This window comes from Mytilus californianus, unplaced genomic scaffold (genome assembly GCF_021869535.1).
Source record: "Mytilus californianus isolate M0D057914Y unplaced genomic scaffold, xbMytCali1.0.p SCAF_7, whole genome shotgun sequence".
NCBI classification, from domain to species: Eukaryota; Metazoa; Mollusca; class Bivalvia; order Mytilida; family Mytilidae; genus Mytilus; species Mytilus californianus.
The window spans coordinates 87,353,332-87,375,759 of record NW_026262723.1 but is presented as its reverse complement, the minus strand read 5'-3'; the positions used below and the strand labels follow the sequence as shown (position 1 = coordinate 87,375,759).

The 22,428-nt window shown below is 32.2% G+C and overlaps 2 protein-coding genes across 2 annotated transcripts; one reads left to right on the top strand and one right to left on the bottom strand.

Moving 5' to 3' along the window:
* Positions 1 to 2,071: 2,071 nt before the first annotated feature.
* LOC127708522 (uncharacterized) lies at positions 2,072 to 4,416 on the bottom strand. Its single transcript, XM_052213421.1, has one exon. It carries the CDS (start codon positions 4,262 to 4,264, stop codon positions 2,633 to 2,635), a length of 1,632 nt encoding a protein of 543 aa, XP_052069381.1. The 5' UTR covers positions 4,265 to 4,416; the 3' UTR covers positions 2,072 to 2,632.
* Positions 4,417 to 10,073: 5,657 nt separating this feature from the next.
* LOC127707817 (uncharacterized) lies at positions 10,074 to 12,780 on the top strand. Its single transcript, XM_052212566.1, has one exon. The coding sequence runs from the start codon at positions 10,240 to 10,242 to the stop codon at positions 11,722 to 11,724; it is 1,485 nt and encodes a 494-aa protein (XP_052068526.1). The 5' UTR covers positions 10,074 to 10,239; the 3' UTR covers positions 11,725 to 12,780.
* The last annotated feature ends 9,648 nt before the right edge of the window (positions 12,781 to 22,428 follow it).

Genomic DNA, 22,428 nt, shown 5'->3' with positions numbered 1-22,428 from the left:
CAAAAAAACGAAAAACGACGAAAAGACAAACAACAATCTACAAAATTCAACATAAAAAACTAAAGACTGAGCAATACGAACCTCAACAAAAATCCGGGGGGGGGGGAGGGGATATCAGATACTCCCGTAAGCATATCCTGCTCGACATTTGGCATCCGAAGGTTTGCACCGGAGGTGAGTTATTTGTGAGAATAAGTTAACAATTTGATGATCTATCTCTTCTCAATTAAACAGAAGACTAAATGAACAAGGAACGAATCTCATCTTTACCATAAATGATATAAAAAAAAGAAAAGAAAAGAAGCGGGAAATGCATCAATGCAGAAGCAAACCAACAACAGATTTAAGATTAATAGTGTTTCTGCCCCATCTCGCTATGGAGCTCCACACGAGGATTCAAATATATAAGTTTTCAAATTCCCTTTACTCAGATTGAAGGGCTATCTTAATAAACAATTTTATTTGGTTGCCTGGCTGCCTAGTCTCGGGACACGTAGCAATATATATTGAATATATGAGCATGAAATATTCAGAAATGTTTTTGATTAGATTAAAAAAAAATCAAAAGTTTCTAATATAATGCGATTTTGGGTGTATACGAGAAAGATGAAATGATTAAAGCGCACGCACACATACACGTCACTTCTTATTATAGATTTTTTCTTCTCTTTTCTTGTTTTTTAAAATTGTTATGTCTAATATTATAGATTTTACAATTTTAAGTTAATATTTGCATTCTTGAAAAAATCTATTGTAATATGATGTATATAAGGAGAAGACACTCCAAGTTTGAGTAGCTTTTGTCTCGTCTTTTTTGCTTTGTTTTTGCAAATTAAATATATTTTAACTAAACCAAACCACAAAAAACAAAAAGACATTCAGGGATATGAATAAAGGAGATTTGAAGCTATAGTAAAAAAACACATCCTAAGAACAAAATGGAAACACAGAGGCCAAATTGAGTTTGTCATCAGTACATAAATTGCTAAACAATACTCTTAATCGCTTTGAGTCTTGACTCGTGAACAAAGGAGGCATGATAAGGCCCTTATATCGCAAAAATAGTAAAATTCTTCAAGTCTTTCAAAAATATGTCTATGTGATACATAAATAATTATGACGATATAAATATGGAACCTTTAGTGCAAAAATGTACTTTATGACATGTAAAAATTGACATATTTGAATCAAAATGGCATTTTTTCCCCTATTTTTCAGCAAAATAAGATATCAGCCAAGTCCTTACCCGAAAAAATATTTTACTCACATTAATTTATTTGTGAGATACATTATACAGCAGACTATCTTTTTGGTTACGGCCTTCGCTCATATCTAAATACAAATTACAAGATCTTAAAGTATGGCTTTTTTGACAGTTTTTGTAGTTTTGCACTAAAGGCTAGAAGTTTGAAGCCTCAAGAAGCTGTGTAAGACAAATTTCAGAAATATAAGAATTGATAACTGATAGGAATTATGTATTGTCAACATCTGGAGCAACAACTATACGACTGAAATGTCATGCTGCAAGTCCAGCAAAATTATGTCGATTAGAGTAGCAAAGAATTGGACGTCAATTTGGAATTCTAATTTACTATGACATCAGATTGGACCCTGATTTCAGTAACAGACGTCGATTTGAGACCGGCCGTCGATTTGAGTCCAACATATATACTCATGAGCAATTCAGTAATCAGTCAAATTTTCCAGACTTTTTATCTGATAAAATTGTTCAATTAGATAGATACAGTGTCCAGAACAGAAAACATGTTAACGCACACCTCCACTTTGGACAAAAACTCATAGTTTAAATAAAAATACTTATGAAAGGATACAAATGTAATCAATGTGCCAAACATCGTACGTAGACATTTTGGTGTACACTCGAAACTACGCACAGAGACATGATCGACACAATAGTTGAAAATAGAAAACAGTATGTCCCCCTGGAATATACATTTGAGTATCGTCTGTAAATAGGTAATTCTATACCAATATCTTTAAAGTTTAGCCAATATCCTTCTTGTAACTATTAATGTGCTATTTAAAAAAAAATACAACACAGAAGAATGAAAAGAAGGGAGATAGTATTTATTAAATATCTTGTGAATGACAAAGACCATAAACATGGTATATCTAAATCTTGACATGGTTATACATAATATTTATATATTACACATATAAAAATTACTGTGCTCCCGATTGACATCCAAGCATGTATACCTCCATCAACAATAAATATAAATGATGGTTATAAGAGTTTGTTGGAATTTTAATGTATCATAGTCATAGCTATAATTAAAGTAAAAATATGTAAATGAAGCTTCATTCTTTTGGTGAGGTACAATGTATAATAAAACAGTTATTATTAGATTTTTTAGTTCGTACCTATTGGCAGCGCTTAAGTGTTAGCTGTTCCCTGCAAAGACAGAACGTGAGAATAAAATATAAGAACATTTGTGTTAAGATTTAGTCCAAAGTCATAAATGAATGCGATAAAAGTCTGTCCAATATTTTTGGTCATTCCTGGTATATATCCTTTTAATATATAACTTTCAAATTTATATTTTTATCAAACTTTGATAAAACCAAGCATTTATGTCATCAAATAGCACCGCCTTCCATTGAAGTCGAGTTAATTTTTCAATCGGTCATACAAACCATAAAAGGATACAAAAGCATTGAATCTGTAAAAGATCACAAATGGGTATAAAAATCCAAAGATTTCTGTCCAATCAGATGACCCAAAGAAATGATATGGTGCGTCATTTTTGTAAACATATTGTGAAACTATTAAAGTATCAGCCGCCCATGAGCATAAATTCACAAAAGACATTAATAAACAAGTGTATTCCACAGACGTCCACGAGGATATATTAAAGGCCTTCGAATATTGTTTCATTTGTAGGATGAAAACTGTTTGGAAATAAGCAGCGAATATATCAATAACCAGTTTATAAAAACCTATAGCATATGTGGTTTCAGAGTTGACATTGTAAATATCTGACATAAGTTTTACCGTGGAATATGAAATTGCTGCAACCACACTTGCAATTAAAATGTAATCACTAGAATCAAGCGAGGTACATTCCCTTTGTTTCAAAGGTTTACATTGAGTCTGAAGAGAGTAAAAGCATTTCACATACAAAAGCAACTCAATAGTAGCTACTACAGCTATTGATATTGTTTTGCCCAACTGCACAGATGGTACTTTCGAAATTTGTAAACAATATAATATTACTGATGGCATATTTAGAAGAATAGGAACAGTTATGCTTATAAATCTTCTTATACGATGTTGTCGGTTGTTACTTGTGTTTCCAGTATTGTCTAATAAAGGAATGCGCTCATTATTCCGCCTGCTATTTGTCGATTCTGACCTCTCATTTGTCGACCCTCTCAAATTGCTCGTCGACTCTGACGTTTCTTTGTTTCCGTCAAGCGAAATATCATCAAGCACGAACGTTTCCCTTTTCAATCCAAATGTAGGCCACATATTCATAATAAATGTAATCGAAACAAGCGAATATTCACAAAATGCCGGTAACAAGAAAGGATTAATCTTCATCAATACCTCGTACATACTTGACTTGAAGCAAGAAGTATTACTCGAAGTATGGTGGCTTATTGTCGACGAATTTAAAATTTCATTATCCATGGGTTTAAAAGTAGAAGCCAAGGCATGACATATTACAGAAATATTTGTCAGGAATATAATAAGTAATCCATAATAAATACCAAGGTGGCTGGTAAATCGCGAATGCGAAAAAAATGTAATGAATGCAGTTTGCACCACGTAAAATACTATACAGACAAGATCATACACTATTGTGTCTACTGTAAATTTCAGGGTCATTGAGTTTGTTAGACAATCGATATAAAAGGTCATGTCCAATGTTCTTGAAATAATACAGCTGAAACAAAAAATCCACAAAAACCTGAGTCTTATTGTATTACATTTATTCCAAGGTAAAACATGAAACACACTGTTCCCTCTAGATGACACGTATAAACTGATACACACGCAAAGTGCAATCGCTAGAGCAGATAGAAATGATAAGACTGCTAACCCAACGCTGAATTTAGTTGAAATAGTCTCGTTAGTTGAAAATCCAATCATCAGTATCTCAGAAAGGATAGCTATTGAAGTGGTCATCAGTAAAAGTCCAGACAAGCTGCCATCATGTGAACCATTCCCCTCGTCTACATTACCTGCCGAAAACGGTAGAACAAATGCAGCTCGAATTACTCCTTTAAAGAATGTCATTCTTTTCCTTCTGAGGATAGAACTTTAAAGAAGTCTAACACATTTTATTGTTGTTTTGTTGCCAAAATAATCTGATACAGCGAAAAATAAACTTTCTAAACACATTCATTTGTTAACTTTAAATATTTTTTAAATTATGATCTAACAACTGAAAAAAATATAAAAGACGCACTGTCAATGAAGTGAAAATAATAATACAATCGGTAGCTAATTTATCCAATCAAAGTTCTTTACCTCACCTGTTTATATGCGGAACTAAACAAGGAAGGAAATATTACTAAAATCAAAACTACGGGAAGGATAATTGAAATGTTAAAACTGATTCGCTCACCTGGACCACAAGCCAATGCGATTTAATGTAAAAGAGAGGCGAAAATTACCAAAGGGGCATTCAAACTCATAAGTCGAAGATAAACTGACAACGCCATGGCAAAAAAAGAGAAAAAGACCAAAAGACAAAACAACAATATACAAAACACAACATAGAAAACAAAAGACTGAGCAACACGAACCCCACCAAAACCGGGGGTGATTTCAAGTGCTCCGGAAGGGTAAACAGATCCTACAAATGTGGCACCCGTCGAGTTGCTCGTGTAAGTACAAATCCGGAGATAAGTCTAATTCGGTAGGTCACATTTGGGGAAAAGGAAGACGAGATTGTGGTTAGACGATTGCTCCTATCAATAAAAAGGAGCATTGTTGGTGAATTGCAACATGTTTTGTTATTTTAAAAAGCAATTTCTTTGTTTTATATCCTACTATAAGTGTAATATGTGTAATACAAGTGATCTTAAATTAACGATACTCTTATAAGAATATAAGATAAAAAAAAAAGTTTTATACTCGATTCGTTAAGTGCTTGGCACATTGTACAAACACTTGTCTTTTGTTGAATATCTTGTGCTGACCTCTAAAGTTATTTTGTAGAAGCATTTGCCACTTTCAATTCCGTTAGAATAGCTAGATTTTTTCCAAACAGTAGTTATTTTTAGGATTGTTTTTTTCAAAGTCAGTCAATCGATACATGATAGCATACTTACAATAAAACTATTCCCTATTTTGTGAATTTGTTAAAAGAATATTAATTTACTTCAAGGCGAACCATATCTTAATATCCTTGCAAAGTAAAACAATATTCCAAAAGATAATTTAAAAGAAAACAATAGTAAAAAAAAAGAGAGATAATGCTATGGCCATAAAAAAAGGACGAACAAACAAACACCAATCAACAAAACACTAAAGAGAACACTGATGATTGTTCAACACGAACCAAAATAACAAAAAACTAGGGGTGAACCTCTGTCCTCTGGAAGGCTTTGTAGTGCCTTCTCAAATAGTACCACACGTGTTATTCCTAATAAAATCCATTACTGAAAGATATCCTGTGATAAGTTAATCCATCACAGCTTATTAGTAGAGGTCGACTCTTTTTTTTGCCACAAAACCTTCCAAATGTATAAAGCATTCGTATACTTAAATTTGATTACCTTTCATGACTGAATACGGAAGTTCGAAATAGAAACTATTCTTTTTCCGACAAAGTTTTCTGTCTTATATACGTATATCCCAAATTTAATGTTATTTATATTAAATCAAGAATCACATAGACCATTATTGATAGAAATATCAGGTAAGTTCTATGGCGTTTTAAGAAGCAAGGCGAGCAACGATTTTTTGTTCCAGGGGAAACTTTTGATCAATAAATCATATAACGATCATGTTTACATATGAAAAAAATATAGTAAAAACGCCAAATAAGTACAAAAATCGCCTGTTAACGATTTTGATTAAAACTAGAAGAAAAATGTACTTTTCTTGCTCAACTAACCGGAAACAGGAATTTAAACTAGTTGCAGTATCCGTCTTGATTTAATGAGCAAAAATGTTATGGAAAAACAACACTTTACCAGTAAAATATTCTTTAAATAAGAATAGACTTACGTTTTCAATTTTTTTAATTGAATTTATGAGGAGTAACACCCACAGAAATGTACACTTTGATCTGCAAGCGTCGATCAAAATATAATTGCCGTTGTAGATTCAAGTGTGACAACCAACATGTGTACTCAATGTTTTATTGGATTTAGATCATGAACTTGTTTATTAAGCAAAAGAAAAGCGTCGAATATAATTAACTAAATATGTTATCTTCATAAAATAAAACTGGTGTCATTCAAAATATTCGGAGCACATAAAAGTAAGATGACTAGAGAGGAATGTGATGACCTGAAACTCACAATAAAATTGTTAATCATTTATATAAGGAAAATTAAAGACTTAAAAGAAAGTAATACTCTCTTAATTTCCTCGTATAAGAACAAGAGAACAAATATATTTCCACTGTTTTATTATGGTATAGTAATTGATGCTATAACGAGGAAGCATGTTCATTGTTAAATTGAAAATTAAGAAAATTAATTAGAAAATAGGGAAAATATTTTCTTGTTTTATTTCTTTGTCTGAACTGCTTTGATTTAATCGTGCGAAAGAGAGGAAAGCACTGGTTACTATCAGCATATCGAAATATCGGTAAGTTTTTTGTGATAGGTTATGAGGAGGGTGTTAGTATTTAACAATGGAAACATATCGATCAAAATGTAGTCCTTTTTGCATTTTTATGCACTTGTCCTAAGTCAAGAGCCTGTTGTTCAGTGGTTGTCGTTTATTGGTGTGGTTCATAAGTGTTTCTCGTTTCTCGTTTTTTATAAAGATTATACCGTTGGTTTTTCTGTTTGAATTGTTTTACACTAGTCATTTTAGGGTCCTTTATAGCTTGCTGTTCGGAAGGCCGTACTTTGACCTATAATTGTTAACTTTTTATACATTGTGACTTGGATGGAGAGTTTTCTCGTTGGCACTCATACCACATCTTCTTATTTATACTTAATACAAATTGGAAAATTACATTGAAGAAAATCTTAAAATCGAAATAACATAAAAGGTACCAAATTTACTGGACTAGATACGCATTTCAACAACTAATGTCTCTTCGGTGATGCCTAAAGCCAAAATACTTGAAAAACCAAAAAGGACCATGTAAAGCTGAACACGGACAAGGAATAAAAGCCATTCAAGAGGGAGATGCATTCCTTAATTTAATTTTTTTTTGAGATTACTCTTGCAATTCATACCATAATGTTATGTTGGCCTCACTATTACAAATCATTTGTAGGTTGCTTTCCATAACTATTATTAAGCTTCAGGATTTTAGCGTTTGTTTGAACGTTTTGGTCCTAAAATATAGAAAATTGCCTGAAAATATCAATTTCCGCTCACTTTTGCTGCAATTCTTAAACCAAATGGTTTACTATATGGTGTACAGTATATGTACTATCATAGTACGTTTCAGATCAAGTTAGTTTGAGTTTCGTTCCGGTTGAGGGATTATTTGCTAGAGTTTTCTTACTTTGACATATAAAAATGCCTTGAAAAATATCAGTTCTCCGCACTTTTTTCTGTAATGCCTGAATCAATGGATATAACATTTGATGTATAGTAAGCTAAAGGAGATACAGATAGATTTGAGCAATTTTTGCAGGAATTGTGGTCATTGGATATAGAAAATTGCTTTAGAATGTAAGCTTTTAGAGAAATAAAACCTTAAGATCTAATGGTTCCGTTGGGTCTGCAGTTGTAAATAGTATCCGTATTTTTTGATAAACAGTCTGACCCAAAACAGTCTGACCCAAAAACACTTTAACTTTCGTGCGTCAGAAGCGCTTTTATGGATCTTCCTTCATCGGGAACGCTCAAACCAAACCATTTAAAAGCCAAGGATGTGTAAGACTAAAACACTCGAAGAAGAATAAGGGCATAAAATATAGCCGGATTCATCGGAGGTCAATTTTACCATGATATTAAAAGTCCCAACTACAGTAGTAAAAACTTTTAAATGCTTGTCCCATATAAGTGTATACTCATCCAATATTAACGTTATAGCTAAAAGGAGACATCATGTTGCACATGCAATATCCTCAGAATGTTTGGTTTTATTGATTGTTGATTGTTGGTTGTTGGTTGTTGAACGTCCAGTGGCAAATATATCATGCATGTTCAGGTCGAATGTTTGATTTTGATATAAATATACAGCATCTAGTAAATGTACAATAAGGTTTTATGATAACCAATACGAAATTTTGTAATACATTTCTTTTTATTTTTATTTTTATTTTAGAAAAAAAATCATCAAAGGTACAAGGCTAATATTTGTTACGCCAGGCGCGCGTTTTAAGTTATCTTCAATAAGGGGCTACATAAGACTCATTAGTAAATACTAAATTTAAAGAAATAAAAGTTTATTATATTTCAAATTTGAACATTAATTTGTGACAAAACTTTGCCTAGTGTTTTTATTTTTTTAAATTGCATTTAAATGCAAAGAAAAGTGTTATGTAATTTTCAATCACATTAAGTACACAGAAATTTAGAAAACATATATGTATTGATTTTCATCGTCTTCCGAAATCAGGCAACAAAAATATTTGAATTCGAACAATCGATCGGAACACTTACAATATGAAAATGATGTATCTACTGTATATAAGATATAAAAAATTTATTAGTATTAAATCCAAACAATGAGATTGTTACAAAATACACATGTAGCACAAAATACAAATAAACAATACAAATATGAAACATTGACAAAAAAATCTAAGTTTGTTTGTTTGTTTGTTTTTTTTCTTAATTGCTACACAACATGCCTCTCCTCAAATTAGCATAACAATTATTACATTAAGAACTGTTATGAAAAATGAAGAAAAATCCTGCTTACCTTTATCATATGTTCATTTATATATTAGGTTATTCGAAAGAGAAAAATATAGTCATATAAATCCATACATGTAAAATACACAGTTCATGAATATATGTTAATATTATTTCTGTAATTATACATTTTACTTATGGCATTATAATAATCATATTCCTCACAAAATTTTTTTTTTTCAATTAGTCATTGAAATTAAACTAGGAACAATGTCAAAAATTGCATTTCTCTTCCACCTCTATATTCCATAGGGGACGCAATCTATTTTCTAAAGCTGTTTTAATGTATCTACCACGTTAAATAGATAGCTTGCTGTTTCTTCTTATTTTGGGATATTTTGGGATATTTTTTTATATCATTTTTAATCTAAATTCATTAAAAGATGATTTTCAAGTTCGTACTTCACTTTAAATTTTCTGTAAGTTCTTAACTTATTTCCATTAATCAAATTCTCATCATTAAAAAGACAATTTTTCCAAAATGTATTTTAACTTTCATTTAGCTTCTTTGTTGAAACAGAAAGTAATCGTTTTCTTTAGAAAAAAGTACTTTGTTTTCTAAAATGTCACTTTGGAGAATAAAATTTTGATTTTTGGAACAAAACCTCCACGTAATTGCTGGGTAACATTATAAACATGATATAATAAAGGCTCATTTGAGTTTAAAATATTCTGCCAGATTCTTTGGAAGACTTTGGAGGCTGTTTACAAACGGACAACTCACAACATCCACAGTTTAAGTATACTGTATGAGAAACGTGACGAGGAAATAATTCCTTTGAAATTTGTTGTCTATTATCAGTTCGAAATTAAACTACAGCACTTAATACTAACAATACAGTTTCGTTATAACAGAAAATGAGAAAAAAAAAAAAACAATATGGTGTTGAAAAATAAGGAAATGATTACAGAAAACAAATACTTTCTATCATAATTTACTTCTTTTTGTTGTTGTTTAAATTCTATATTTTCCGAAAAAAGGAAGAATATGCATAGCGACATGCATGTGTACCTTCATCTGTAGACCTTTAATATTCTCGGTTTCGATTAGCAGAATCACATTTCACCGAATGAAAGCTTTCATATGTTAAAAATCCAGCGGAGGAAATTTCAGTCTACTGCGGATTCTCATGCATTGTAAATTTGTACAGCAACTTAAGTGAACATGCGAATAGTAAATTGAATGATTAATTTCTTACAGACACACAATGATGCTAGATATGCTACGAAGGATTATACATGCTGCATTGGTAATGCCTTTTACAGCAGGACTAGTGACAAAGCGTGAAAATGGCAGATTTTCGGTTCATGATGCAAGTATATCCGGTCTAGTGCTATTGACGACTCTAGTTATAGCGGTTCTTGAAGTGATGTTGATATTTCCAACCAAAGATTCTAGATGGGTGATGGTTGGATTACTAGCTTTTGCCATATGTATCTTAATCACTTGTAGCTTTCTAGTTCACATAAAAAGCGATTGGAAGGTTTTTCATAGACGAAAAGTTACTGACAGACTGAAATTAGCGTTTCTGTGGCTCTTTTGCTTCGGAAATATAGTATCACAGGCGATGAAATTAGCTCTTCATATCCAATGCAATGTACGTGAGTCATTATCACAGAAATCAATTTACTATATAATTACTTGGCTTTTCGATCTCGGACAAACCATATTCATTGTTTATTTTTCACGATTCAGATTTGCAAATATTAGGTGTTTTTATTATATACTGATGTTTTTGTTTGTTGCAAACATTTCTTTGTGGACACGTAACAATTTAGACTTGTACTTTGAAGACATAAAAGACATTTTGAATAACTCTGGACACCTATGCAATAACGCCACAACTCTGTATAAAGCAGGAAGGATACTAAAACCATTTCTGGATCCGGTGTTGCTTGAATATTGTCTGTTAAGTTTGATATTCATTTCTCAAATGTGGCCAAAGCAGTACGTGTCACTTGACAACATGCATTTATTTGATTCTACTTCCCTTTCTCAAGACAATGGAGAAAATTATCCGCTTTTATCGAGAAATATAGCAGTTCTTAACAGGCATACACCAATGAATAGGAAATCAAAGTGTATAGTCGGACTTGTTATATTGTTTTTTTTATCCTTCATTATGATCCAGTGCATTTTAATGTACATAACAAAGTTTAACCAAGCTGGTGCACCCAGTGCATACTATCTTTTCGGAAACATTTTGCGAATACCACTCACAATCAAATGTTATCATGCATTAGCTGGAGAACTACAACCAAAGGAAAGGCCACGGAAAATAATCAACATTCAACATTTTATTATCCTTTCAACATCTCTTGCTACTTGTGGTTACTACATTCTTGAAAGTCTCGGGATATTTCGTAATGACATCAGAATCCATCTTAATACAGTTGTTAGAGTTACCGTCACGATTTTACAGACAACTTTTATTCTACAGATGAAGCAATACCGAAAGTTTAGCAGTTCCAATTCTGTATTATCAATCCGAAACATCTTTCTTGTGATGTGTTTTGTAAATTTCAGCACTTGGTTTTCGTATACATTTATGTATGTTCCGTACGAGGGTTTTATTAATCAACCGCTGTTTGACAGTACCACTTGGCTGAAATTTAAGCATTTCTGGGTTCCGTTTGTAATTTTCTATCATTTTGAATGCTTTATAATGTTTTATCATTTCTATAAAGAATGAAATTTCACGATTTGCAGTAAAATTCTAATGAATGGCCACCAGACTCAAGCTATCGAACAATAAGCCAGCGAACAATAAGATGCATCAAGCTAGCGAACAATGAGCCAGCGAACAATAAGAAAAACGCGCCAACCTGATCATGCCCAAAAACCGAAGACTTGCAATAACATGAAACGTGCTTTGAAATCTGATGAGAATCATTTCCAGTAGGAAGACGATATGCAATTCATTTTCACAGACACGTTTATTTGATACAACTTTTTTTTAAGCCGGGCATCTAAAATTACTTTAAGCTAATCCATTCTCTTTTTAGTGTTCTCTGATTAGAGATGGGTTTATTGTCTGTATAATAATGAACCAAGTTATAACAATAGTTTATTCTAAACTAGTGTAACGATACAATTAAATCTTCTAGCTTATATATGCGTTTGAAAAGAAAAGAAAAAAAAACGGACTGATTTTTATGTTAGATTTTCTGTTGAAATAAAAGCTGATAACTATTATACGTAGTTTCTTCTTTTGTCAAAGAACGAGTACATTGTTCTTATGATTCAAAAGTATGTCGTTACACTGGTAATTTATTTATTATATTTCAATAGGAAGAGTGATTAGTGTCAGAGTGACACACAAATAGAACGAGAAACGAATTGAAATAAAGATTTTGGTTAATCTAAACGACTATTTTTTTGGATCCAAATCACAAATGATAATACTAAGGTTACCTGGACCCAAAGAACCAGGTGGGTAAAGTTACGGAACTTTTATAACTGAGTTCCAAAGTTGGGGTATGGTGACCCAACCCCCTCCCTTCTTTAATTCATAAAAAAGTCCCTACGGCAAAGCTTTTGTCCACACTAGGTACAAATGATAGGCAATGGCCTAAGGTTGTCTGGAACCAAACAAATAGGTGGGTAAAGATACGGAACTTCAACAACTGAGGTCCAAAGTTGGGGTATTGTGACCTAATCCCCTCCCTTTTTTAATCCATAAAAAGTCCATACGGTAAAGCTTTTGTCTACACTAGATGCAAATGATAGGCAATGGCCTAAGGTTGCCTGGAACCAAACACCTAGGTAGAAAAAAAATATGTTGTTATAAACATATATATAAACAAAAAATCAATTTGTCTTTGTGAAAATGTGTTTCTACTGAAAATGATTGTCATCAGATTTCAAAGGACGTTTCAGGTTAATATAAGTCTTCGGTTTTAAGGCGCGTATTTCTTATTGTTTGCTAGCTTGATACACCTTATTGTTCGCTGGCTTATTGTTCGCTAGATTGAGTCTGGTTGAATGGCCTTCAGGTTTAGGCAACAATTTACATTGTGTATCCGCGCTATAAAAATGGAAGATTTCTGTTGTCAAGAAATTATATTGAGATGAATGTAAAGTGTATCTGAAAATATTGTCATCCTATAAAACAGACTGAATCTCAATCAATAGTGTGTATAGAGATGCATCCTACGGTGTTCGAGAAAGACAGCCAAGAGACACACAAAAAAAAAAACCACTAAAGAAGGTAATATAACAATAGGGCAGTTGTTCTGAAATGATTACAGTAATCATAAGAAATAGAATATATCCAATGAATAACAAGACGTTTGTTAACTAACTACAACTCCACATTTTAACTTTACAATAGTAATCACTGAGTTGATTTCATCAATTAGTATTTAGTTTATGCAATAATTTTTTAAGGTTCAAAACCTTGCGAATGTCTACGTACGTTAACTATACTGAAGCGTCATTTCAATTCTTCTTAACTTGATGGCGATGTACCGTTTGCTTCTTCATTTCCCTATTGATTCGATGTGAACGTGTTCGCAGTGATGTCTTAGATTTCTATGAACGTAATATTGTTTATCGAAAACATCTGCAATAGAGATATTAATATTAGTATCATAAACTGCTTCAATATAGGAATTTGTTTAGGTAACGATTCCACTTAAAGGATATAACAACTATAGACTTCATAGTCTCAAGTCGGCCACCTGGTAAAAATATAATTTTGATATTTATTTTCACTCTTTATGAGGGTGTGGATGGGGTTTACAGAATAGAGAAAAATGGGCAAAAAAATAAAGAATAGAGAAAAATGGGTTAAAAAATAAAGAATAGTGAATGATGGGGTGCTAGAATATAAAAAAATAACTGCAAAAATTAAAGAATTGGGTAAAAATATACTGATTACAGAGAAGAACAATGTCCAAATACAGTTACCAATTAATTACAGAATAGTCATTACTTCTAAAGATAAAGAATAATGTTCGAAAAAATTAAAGAATACAGAAATGATAGACCCCCATCCATACCATCCTTTATGTCATGAAAAAATTCTAGAAAAGATAAAAAAACAAAACAAAATGTTTCGAATCCTCTACTAAATAAGCTCACCATTAATACCAAGCTTAAGATTGTGCACGCCAGACGCGCGTTTCGTCTTCAAAATTCTGATCATTGACGCTCGAATAAAAAAAGTTGAACTAAGCTATCATCACACGATTAAAGAATTTACTTGTTTAAGAGTGTTTTGCGGTAACTCTCTATTCATAATTGTTTTTAAGTCAATATCCGAAAACGTTTAAATTAATGGACAACAACGCAAAAAAAGAAATGATCATTTGACAACTCTTATGTTCAATCTTTTCCTTCTGTGCATTTTATCCAAGTCAGAATACAACTTGTGGTCAGTTATAAGGCATTTAACCCTTACCTTCTGTCTCTAGTCATTGCGGCCATGATGGAAGATACACTATACTATAATTTATAGTCTTTTTGACAACACAATAGGGATCAAACATTATTAGTTTATTAAAATTCGTTCTGTAGTTACAGGGGTAAAGATCTTTTCCATTGAAAAAAAAAAAATAAGAAAAAAAATAAATAAAACCACATAATTGGTAAAAATAGTCAGTCAAGAAATATAGCAGTTGTGTCATTTTGAAGGATATCAGATCAATAAATAATTAAGAGAAAATCTATCAATATTTATTTGCAAGAGCATTCACGACATGCTTCGGCAATACAGAATATATGCACAATGTGACAAAAGACTGATAGCAGAGAACAATACAATAATAACATAACTAAGAAACAATATCCATGCATTCTTCAAATAGATACAGAACTTAATTGTAAGCGATCTAGAAGTAGGTTTCAACAAATTAAATAGTTTAAAAGTATTTGGCCAAGAACAATAATAAAAATAATAACGTGGCAAAATGAATTTCTGATTGTTCTGTTGCATGTTACAACATACACATAAACGTAGTTCTCTTGGTTATATCACAGAGACGACCAACTGCAACATTTAGTTTCAATGTACCACACATTTCTATATACACTTAATTTCTCACAATCATATATATCTGCTGAAAATTTCTGCAGATATTGGTCTTTAATGTATGTAACATCAAATAACATTAAACAATATATCAATATCATTCTGGTCAATCCAAATATAGTTCATTCCAAGACTAAATAACAAATCACGCATATAAGATGGCCAATTTATTTTACCTTGATTTGCATCGTCATATAAATTTTCATGTACATCATATACAATAGCTGGTTTATATCTAACTCTACGTAGCCAATATTTCAAGATTTATTTTATATTTAAAACATAATCCATTGCATGTTAGATGTGTACTGATTGATATTTTAGTCTTAGATTCATGATTTTTTTTATTAGTTGTTATTGGCTTTGAACTAGCCGTCAGTAACTGCGAGTACTCTCAGATCAGTACTTAGTGTCTATTTTGTTGTAGGGATGTATAAATACCCTACCACATCCGGTCTTTGTTTTTGTTTCTTTTGTTTCTGCTTTGTATCGATCTGATGAGTTAAGCCCTTTTCAACTGATTTTTATAGTTTGTTCATATGTTGTACTGTAACACCACTGTCCCAGATTAGTGGGAGGGTTGGGTGCCCACTAAACATGTTAAAACCCGCCACATTCTGTATATGCCTATCCCAAGTCAGGTGCCTATAATTCAGTGGATGTCATTTGTTGCTTGTATATCATATCTGTATTTCGTTCATTGTTTTTTTTTATAAATCAGACCGTTAATATTCTCGTTTGAATTGTTTTACATTTGTCATTTCGGGGCGTTTTATAGCCGACTACGCGGTATTGGTTTTAATCATTCTTGAATGCCGTACGGTGACCTATAGTTGTTAACTCCTATGTCATTTGGTCTCTGGTGGAGAGTTGGCAATTATACCACATCTTCTTATTTCTTTATAGATAAATGACAAAGCTCGCCACAAAGAAAATTAATAGGAGCACGTTTACCTACTTTTTAAAACTAACCTACAAAAACGGTTATGAATAATTTCTATGTCGTTGGGGCGATGAAAACACCAAATTTCTGAAGAATAGGTCAGTACCTATCAAACCATACTATCCCAAAGAAGACACTGTTGATGTGTAGTAATGTAGATAATTATTCAAACAGTTTAAGAGTGATGATTGAGCTCTTGACCCTTGTTGAGACAGTCAATTTGGTGTGTACATATGGCAAAATCAAAGGTACTTTATTCAAATGATTTGCACCACGTGACTTTGTCCCTTTTGATCAAATTACTTCCCTTAGCTTAAGATTGAAAATATAATTTATTTTAGATTGGCGGATAATCCAGTCCTTTTCCGTCATGTATCTAAAACTAATGTATCTTTAAAAACTTCCTTTGGCAGATATTTAAAAAAATGCTGTGTAATTCTAAGGGAAAATGCTTAAAATTTGACGTTTTACGAAATGGGAAGGTTGAAATCATCATGTTTTTAAAAGAATTTGGCCGAAAACTTAAGAAAGCAGGTAAGTTAAAAGTTATTCAACTTTAAAGTTCAACCTACAAGGTGTTTTACTATATGCGAACAAATCATGAACAATATCTTCTTGCATATGTATTTCTGTTTTGAATCTTGCTATTTTACGATTTTCCTTCAGTTAATAAGATCTTATAGAGCAATTATACTATGGTTACGCTTCCGATTTTTAAACTAAAAAGGCCGAAAGATTTCAGAGTAGACAATGTCCATTTGTACACGGACAGAAGCCTAAAAACATGTACAATTCACCTATATGCGAACAAATTGTTCATTCAACATAGGTATTGGCATATTGGCATTTTTATTGAAGGGGCTTATATAATCCTATTGTAATGGCTGCCGTCATGATAATGCAAAATGGCCGCTATGCAAATTAGCAAATTATCCCAAATTTTGCCATATGATGTGTGTGTAAGAATTTCCCGTAAACGTATGGCAAGGTAAACGTAAGAATTAACAATTTGAAGTTCGTGGTTATGATGTATAAACGATTATTAACAAGTTGCAATCCATTTCTAAACACAACAGCTTTAGTCTTATTAGTGTTTATTTCTATGTTCCATTTTCTACAATATTTGGATAGATTTTAAGGTAAATTGAAGAAGCTCTGGAGACATGGCATAGAATACAGTACAGTCTACAAAAAGTATCAAATAGATTAAAATACATTCAGGTTCACCATATGTTCATTATTTGTATCATTTATATCTTCAATAACATCATTATTCAAAAACAGGAATAATAATGAAAAAGGAAATAAACGTTCGCCTGGTTTTAGTCCTAACAGGTTGTCAAAAAGCATCAGATAGAAGTCCACCATTTCTTACGTGGAGACGCACAGAAGCATGAATAGATTTGATAATGGCCACAATTTACTTCTGACTCCATTTAATCAAAATTCTCCTGTTTAATTTATCGAACGCTTTTCGAAAATCAAGGAAAGTGCTGTATAGTTTCATCTTTTGGTAAAGAATATGTACAATTATACCATGTAGGAAAAAATAGCATCAATAGTTGAAAGTCCGTGACGAAAACCAAATTGATTGTCGATTAGTTTATCTTCGTCTTCGGACAATACAAGCAATCGAGTCGTCAGGATAGATGTGAACAGTTTGGATAACACACTCACTAAAACGATGGGTCGATAGTTATTAGGGTCGGTCAAACCTCCACTCTTGGAAACAGCAATACCAATACCATCTGCCCAGGTATCAGAAAAAAATCCACTTTCAAATAAAATGGGAAATGTGTCAAAGAGAAAACAACCCGACCATAGAGCAGACAACAGCCGAAGGCCACCAATGGGTCTTCAATGCAGCGAGAAACTCCCGCACCCGGAGGCGTCCTTCAGCTGGCCCCTAAACAAATATGTATACTAGTTCAGTGATAATGGACGTCATACTAAACTCCAAATTATACACAGGAAACTAAAATTAAAAATGATACAGGACTAACAAAGGCCAAAGGCTCCTGACTTGGGACAGGCGCAAAAATGCGGCGGGGTTAAACATGTTTTTTGATATCTCAACCCTCCCCCTATACCACTAGCCAATGTAGAAAAAACAAACGCACAACAGTACGCACAGTAAAACTCAGTATAAGAGAAGTCCGAGTCCGATGTCAGAATAGGAAACAAAAGAAAATAAACAAAATGACAATAATACATAAATAACAACAGACTACTAGCAGTTACTGACATGCCAGCTCCAGACCTCAATTTAACTGATTGAAAGATTATGTCTTCATCATATGAATATCAGGCACAATCCCTCCTGTTAGGGGTTTAGTATTATACCGTCATAAAATATATGAGAAGAATATAACCCGTGTCATGCCAACAACTGGTTTTAAAATAAATGTGTTTAATTCCGATGCAAAGACCCTATAAGTGAATCAATATTAAAGCCAAAATATGCAATCTTTAATGACCTGACAACAGTATCGTAACTATATCCCTTCTTAATAAGTCTGTTTAAAGGTTTTGTTAGCTTTTGAGGTGAATACTGACATTTTTGTGCTTTGTAAAGAATATTACCATAAAAGATTGGATGTGAAATACCCGAACGTATAAGATGTCTGCATGTTGATTTATATTTACGAATGATGTCCTTATACCGATGATAAAATTTAGTAAATGTTTTAACTAGCTTATGATATCGAAAACCCTGGTGTAATAATTTTTCAGTAATACATAAATTTCTCTCGCTAAAATCTTATACGTTGTTACATACACGAGCGAATCGTACAAGTTGAGATATATAAACACCATAAGATGGTGACAAGGGAACGTCACCATCTAAAAATGGATAATTAACGATAGGAAATGAAAAATCATCTCTTTTATCATAAATTTTTGTATTAAGCTTCCTGTTAATGATATAGATATCAAGATCGAGGAAAGGACAGTGGTCATTGTTAGTATTAGCTTTATTTAAAGTAAGTTTAACAGGATAAATTTCTTTAGTATACATACTGAAGTCGTCATTATTGAGAACCAATATATCATCCAAATATCTAAAAGTATTGTTAAATTTTTGTATCAGATGTTGTTTCGATGGGTTTTTGCTGATTTTAGTCATAAATTGTAACTCATAACAATACAAAAACAGGTCCGCAATAAGTGGTGCACAGTTAGTCCCCATTGGAAGAACTCCGATAACTTGACAATATACGGAATCTCCAAAGCGAACAAAAATGTTATCAAGTAAAAATTCAAGGGCAGATATAGTATCAAAGCATGTCCTATTGACATAGTTCTTTTGTTTGTTGCTACTAAAATGACCTAAAAGAGTTTGAACATATGTATTCGCATTTCGACTTTTTAAATGCCCATTTAATTAGGTGTGTCAATTTTTTCTTAATAAGAATATGAGGAAAAGTGGTATATAGGGTAGAAAAATCAAAACTTTGAACAGATTCAAAATCACCAATATATGCATGCAATTTATCAAGTACTTCCAACGAGTTTTTGACACTCCAAAAGTAATAAATTCCACTATTTTCAAAGGCCTTATTTTAACAATTTATTATCAGGTTTTTGATTGTACCAAGTGTACTAGTAAGTAGAATAGACAATTTAGTAGTGGAACAATGACTTGAAGACGAAATAAATCTATATTTGTAAGGTGATCTGTGTAGCTTCGGAAGCCAGTACATAGTTGGGACTTTCATTGTATTTGGTTCTGCTTGTAAAGAAGTAGCTAATAGTTTATGTTTGTTACAGATATCGTTTTCTGAAAATGAAGTCAGTTGAAATGTTGGTGAATTCGTGATTTCCTTTTGCAGAACCTCAATGTAAAATTTACGTCAAACTATAATGATATTATTAGCAGCTTTATCAGCCGGGACAAAAACAAATTCCTTGGCTAGTTCTTTTAGTTTATGTTTGATACGAGAAATAGGATTTTTATGGTTGTTGTTAAGAGTAAAATGTTCTTTAAAATGTTGTATACGTATATCAACTATCTTCATTACTGAATTAAAAAAAGAGTCCAAAGATTTTTTGTCAGCTTTTTCCCGTTTTATCAATTTCAAACAGTAAGCACTAAGTGAGTCATGGATGATATTACGACACTCATTCCAATTAATAATTGACGGGGGACGATATTTAGGTCCTTTATTGAGGAATGATTTTAATTCTCGGTCGCGAACGATGTTAAGGTCTCCTGTTATAACATGGGAAATGGGGCCATAAGTGTATTCGGAATTACTACAATTACATGACGTAGGTGTATTTTCACTGATATTTACATCTTTACAGACTTGGCTATAATTAAACACAAATTTCCGGGTAGATTTCTTGTAAATATAACAAATAAGAGGGAGTTCAGTATTATCAAAATATTCAGGAATTTGTTCTTTAACAGAATGGTCGTTAAAAATACCGGCAATATTTACAAAATCAAAACCTTTATTGACATACTTTATTTTAATAAAATGTTTTTTATGATCTTCAGGGCGATCAATTTTGGGAAACAGTTGAGAATAACAATATGCCATTATAATTTGAATGATCTCATACTTAGGACTGCAATATGAAATTGTGTTGCAATCCTCTAAAATTTTATTTAATTTATTTATAGGTAAAGAACAGAGCTTGGTTAATAGATAATGTCTGCCGTTGTTTTTTGAAATAGAAATTAGGCCCGAAATATTTGTATGGTTGGTCCGAAATTTTCTTTGATTGCGATTATTTCTACGCTGATGAGAACGGTTTTTACGAACAGTTTTAGAAACTATATCCAAAATGTTAACATAATCAGTTCTTGATATATTACCAATTCCCATGATATTATCATTAAGACCAAGAGGGTAGACTGTCTGTAATTTTTTAATCCAATTTAATTCAATTATTTTCCGTGATCGTACAAACTTTGAATGCGATTCACCAGGCTGCTTATTTACTACTTCTAATGGTTGAATTGTTAAATATTTAATAGGATGATTGTGCATTTTAAGATGTTGATAAATGATACTTTTGAATTTATTGGGTCTTTTAAAACGATACAGGTGTTCTTGCGTGCGTTTAGATAAATATCGTCCAGTTTCACCTACGTACTGAATACCGCATCCCGGTTTGTTTCATGTGAGTAAATAAATAATACTGTTTGTTTTTCAAGTTATATCAGTTTCAAAATTTAAAGAAAATGTGCGACCATTAAACGTAGACCTTACCGTATTGTTGGTGGAAAGACGGGCACATGTAAGTAATTTTTTTGGCATGGCACTTATCGATAGAAGGGTAACCACGATTTTTATTGTTAAAAATGTTAGCGATGGTAGTATTTTTATATAAGCGATTTTGAAGATTGAGACGTGTAGATACCCTTTGAACGAGTTTAGTATTTAATATTTTTCCATTTCTAAGCTTCATATTTGTTTTTTGTTATGTGGATTTTATTAGAAAGGAGCAAAGACTGGCGTCCAGAATATGAATCAGCACACAATAAATTGAATTATGTGAATATGATAAAACTGTTCGGCTAAAGACGTCAAACGCTATCCGTCATAAATTACCCGAAAAATAAAACAAAATATAGGGTATATCAGGGTAGCGACTGACGTCTGACTAAATAGAAGAATGGGGCTGAATGTTGAAATACTACTTTTTGATAAATATTTCTAAAGTAATGAACATAGAGAAGTTCTCGCTCGGACACGCACTCCATAATCTAGTATATTATAAGAGCATAAACCTGAAGCACGGGGAGGCACTCTACTGTCTTCACACGGCACTAAAGACAAACTCTGTAAAAAATAAAATTGAGAATGGAAATGGGGAATGTGTCAAAGTGTATAGTTGAATAGTTTCTTTAAAACTGGAGCATAAAATAATGGACTTGCAGAAATATTTTCGCTGATAATTATGTCATTACTTTTGCCTAATTTTGATATCGATTTCACAATTTCATCTTCAGTAGTTTCAGAGTCTAAAATATCTATGCCAATATTTTCAAAATGTTCATTATTTGTCAAGTTCAATACCTATTTACACAGGTCAGGTTGATTTTCACTAAGAATTATTTCGAATTGTTTTTTCAACTGTGCATCTATTCTACTCGTAAGCCTTAAAGTCGACCAACATGTTATTGGGTCAGTTTTTTGTCATGTCACAAAATATTTGACAGGAATTTAACTTTGCAAAAGCATATATATTTCCAAAATTTACAAACTAAGTGCATGCAAACTTACAAATTGTATGAAATTACTTAAACGAACTAGATAGGCCACAGCCAGCCGTACACTTAGAAAAAAAATATTTGTTTTTAATTAGATGAAAAGTTTATGGTTGTGAAATATATAATTTTGCTTCTTTTACAACTAAAAATTCATAAGATTACATTCAAACTCAGGCATTACGTAAATGTACCA

What these genes read in the sequence shown, in the direction of transcription:
- LOC127708522 (XM_052213421.1), bottom strand. Translation starts at nt 4,264, where the DNA reads ATGACATTCTTTAAAGGAGTAATTCGAGCTGCATTTGTTCTACCGTTT.
- LOC127707817 (XM_052212566.1), top strand. Translation starts at nt 10,240, where the DNA reads ATGATGCTAGATATGCTACGAAGGATTATACATGCTGCATTGGTAATG.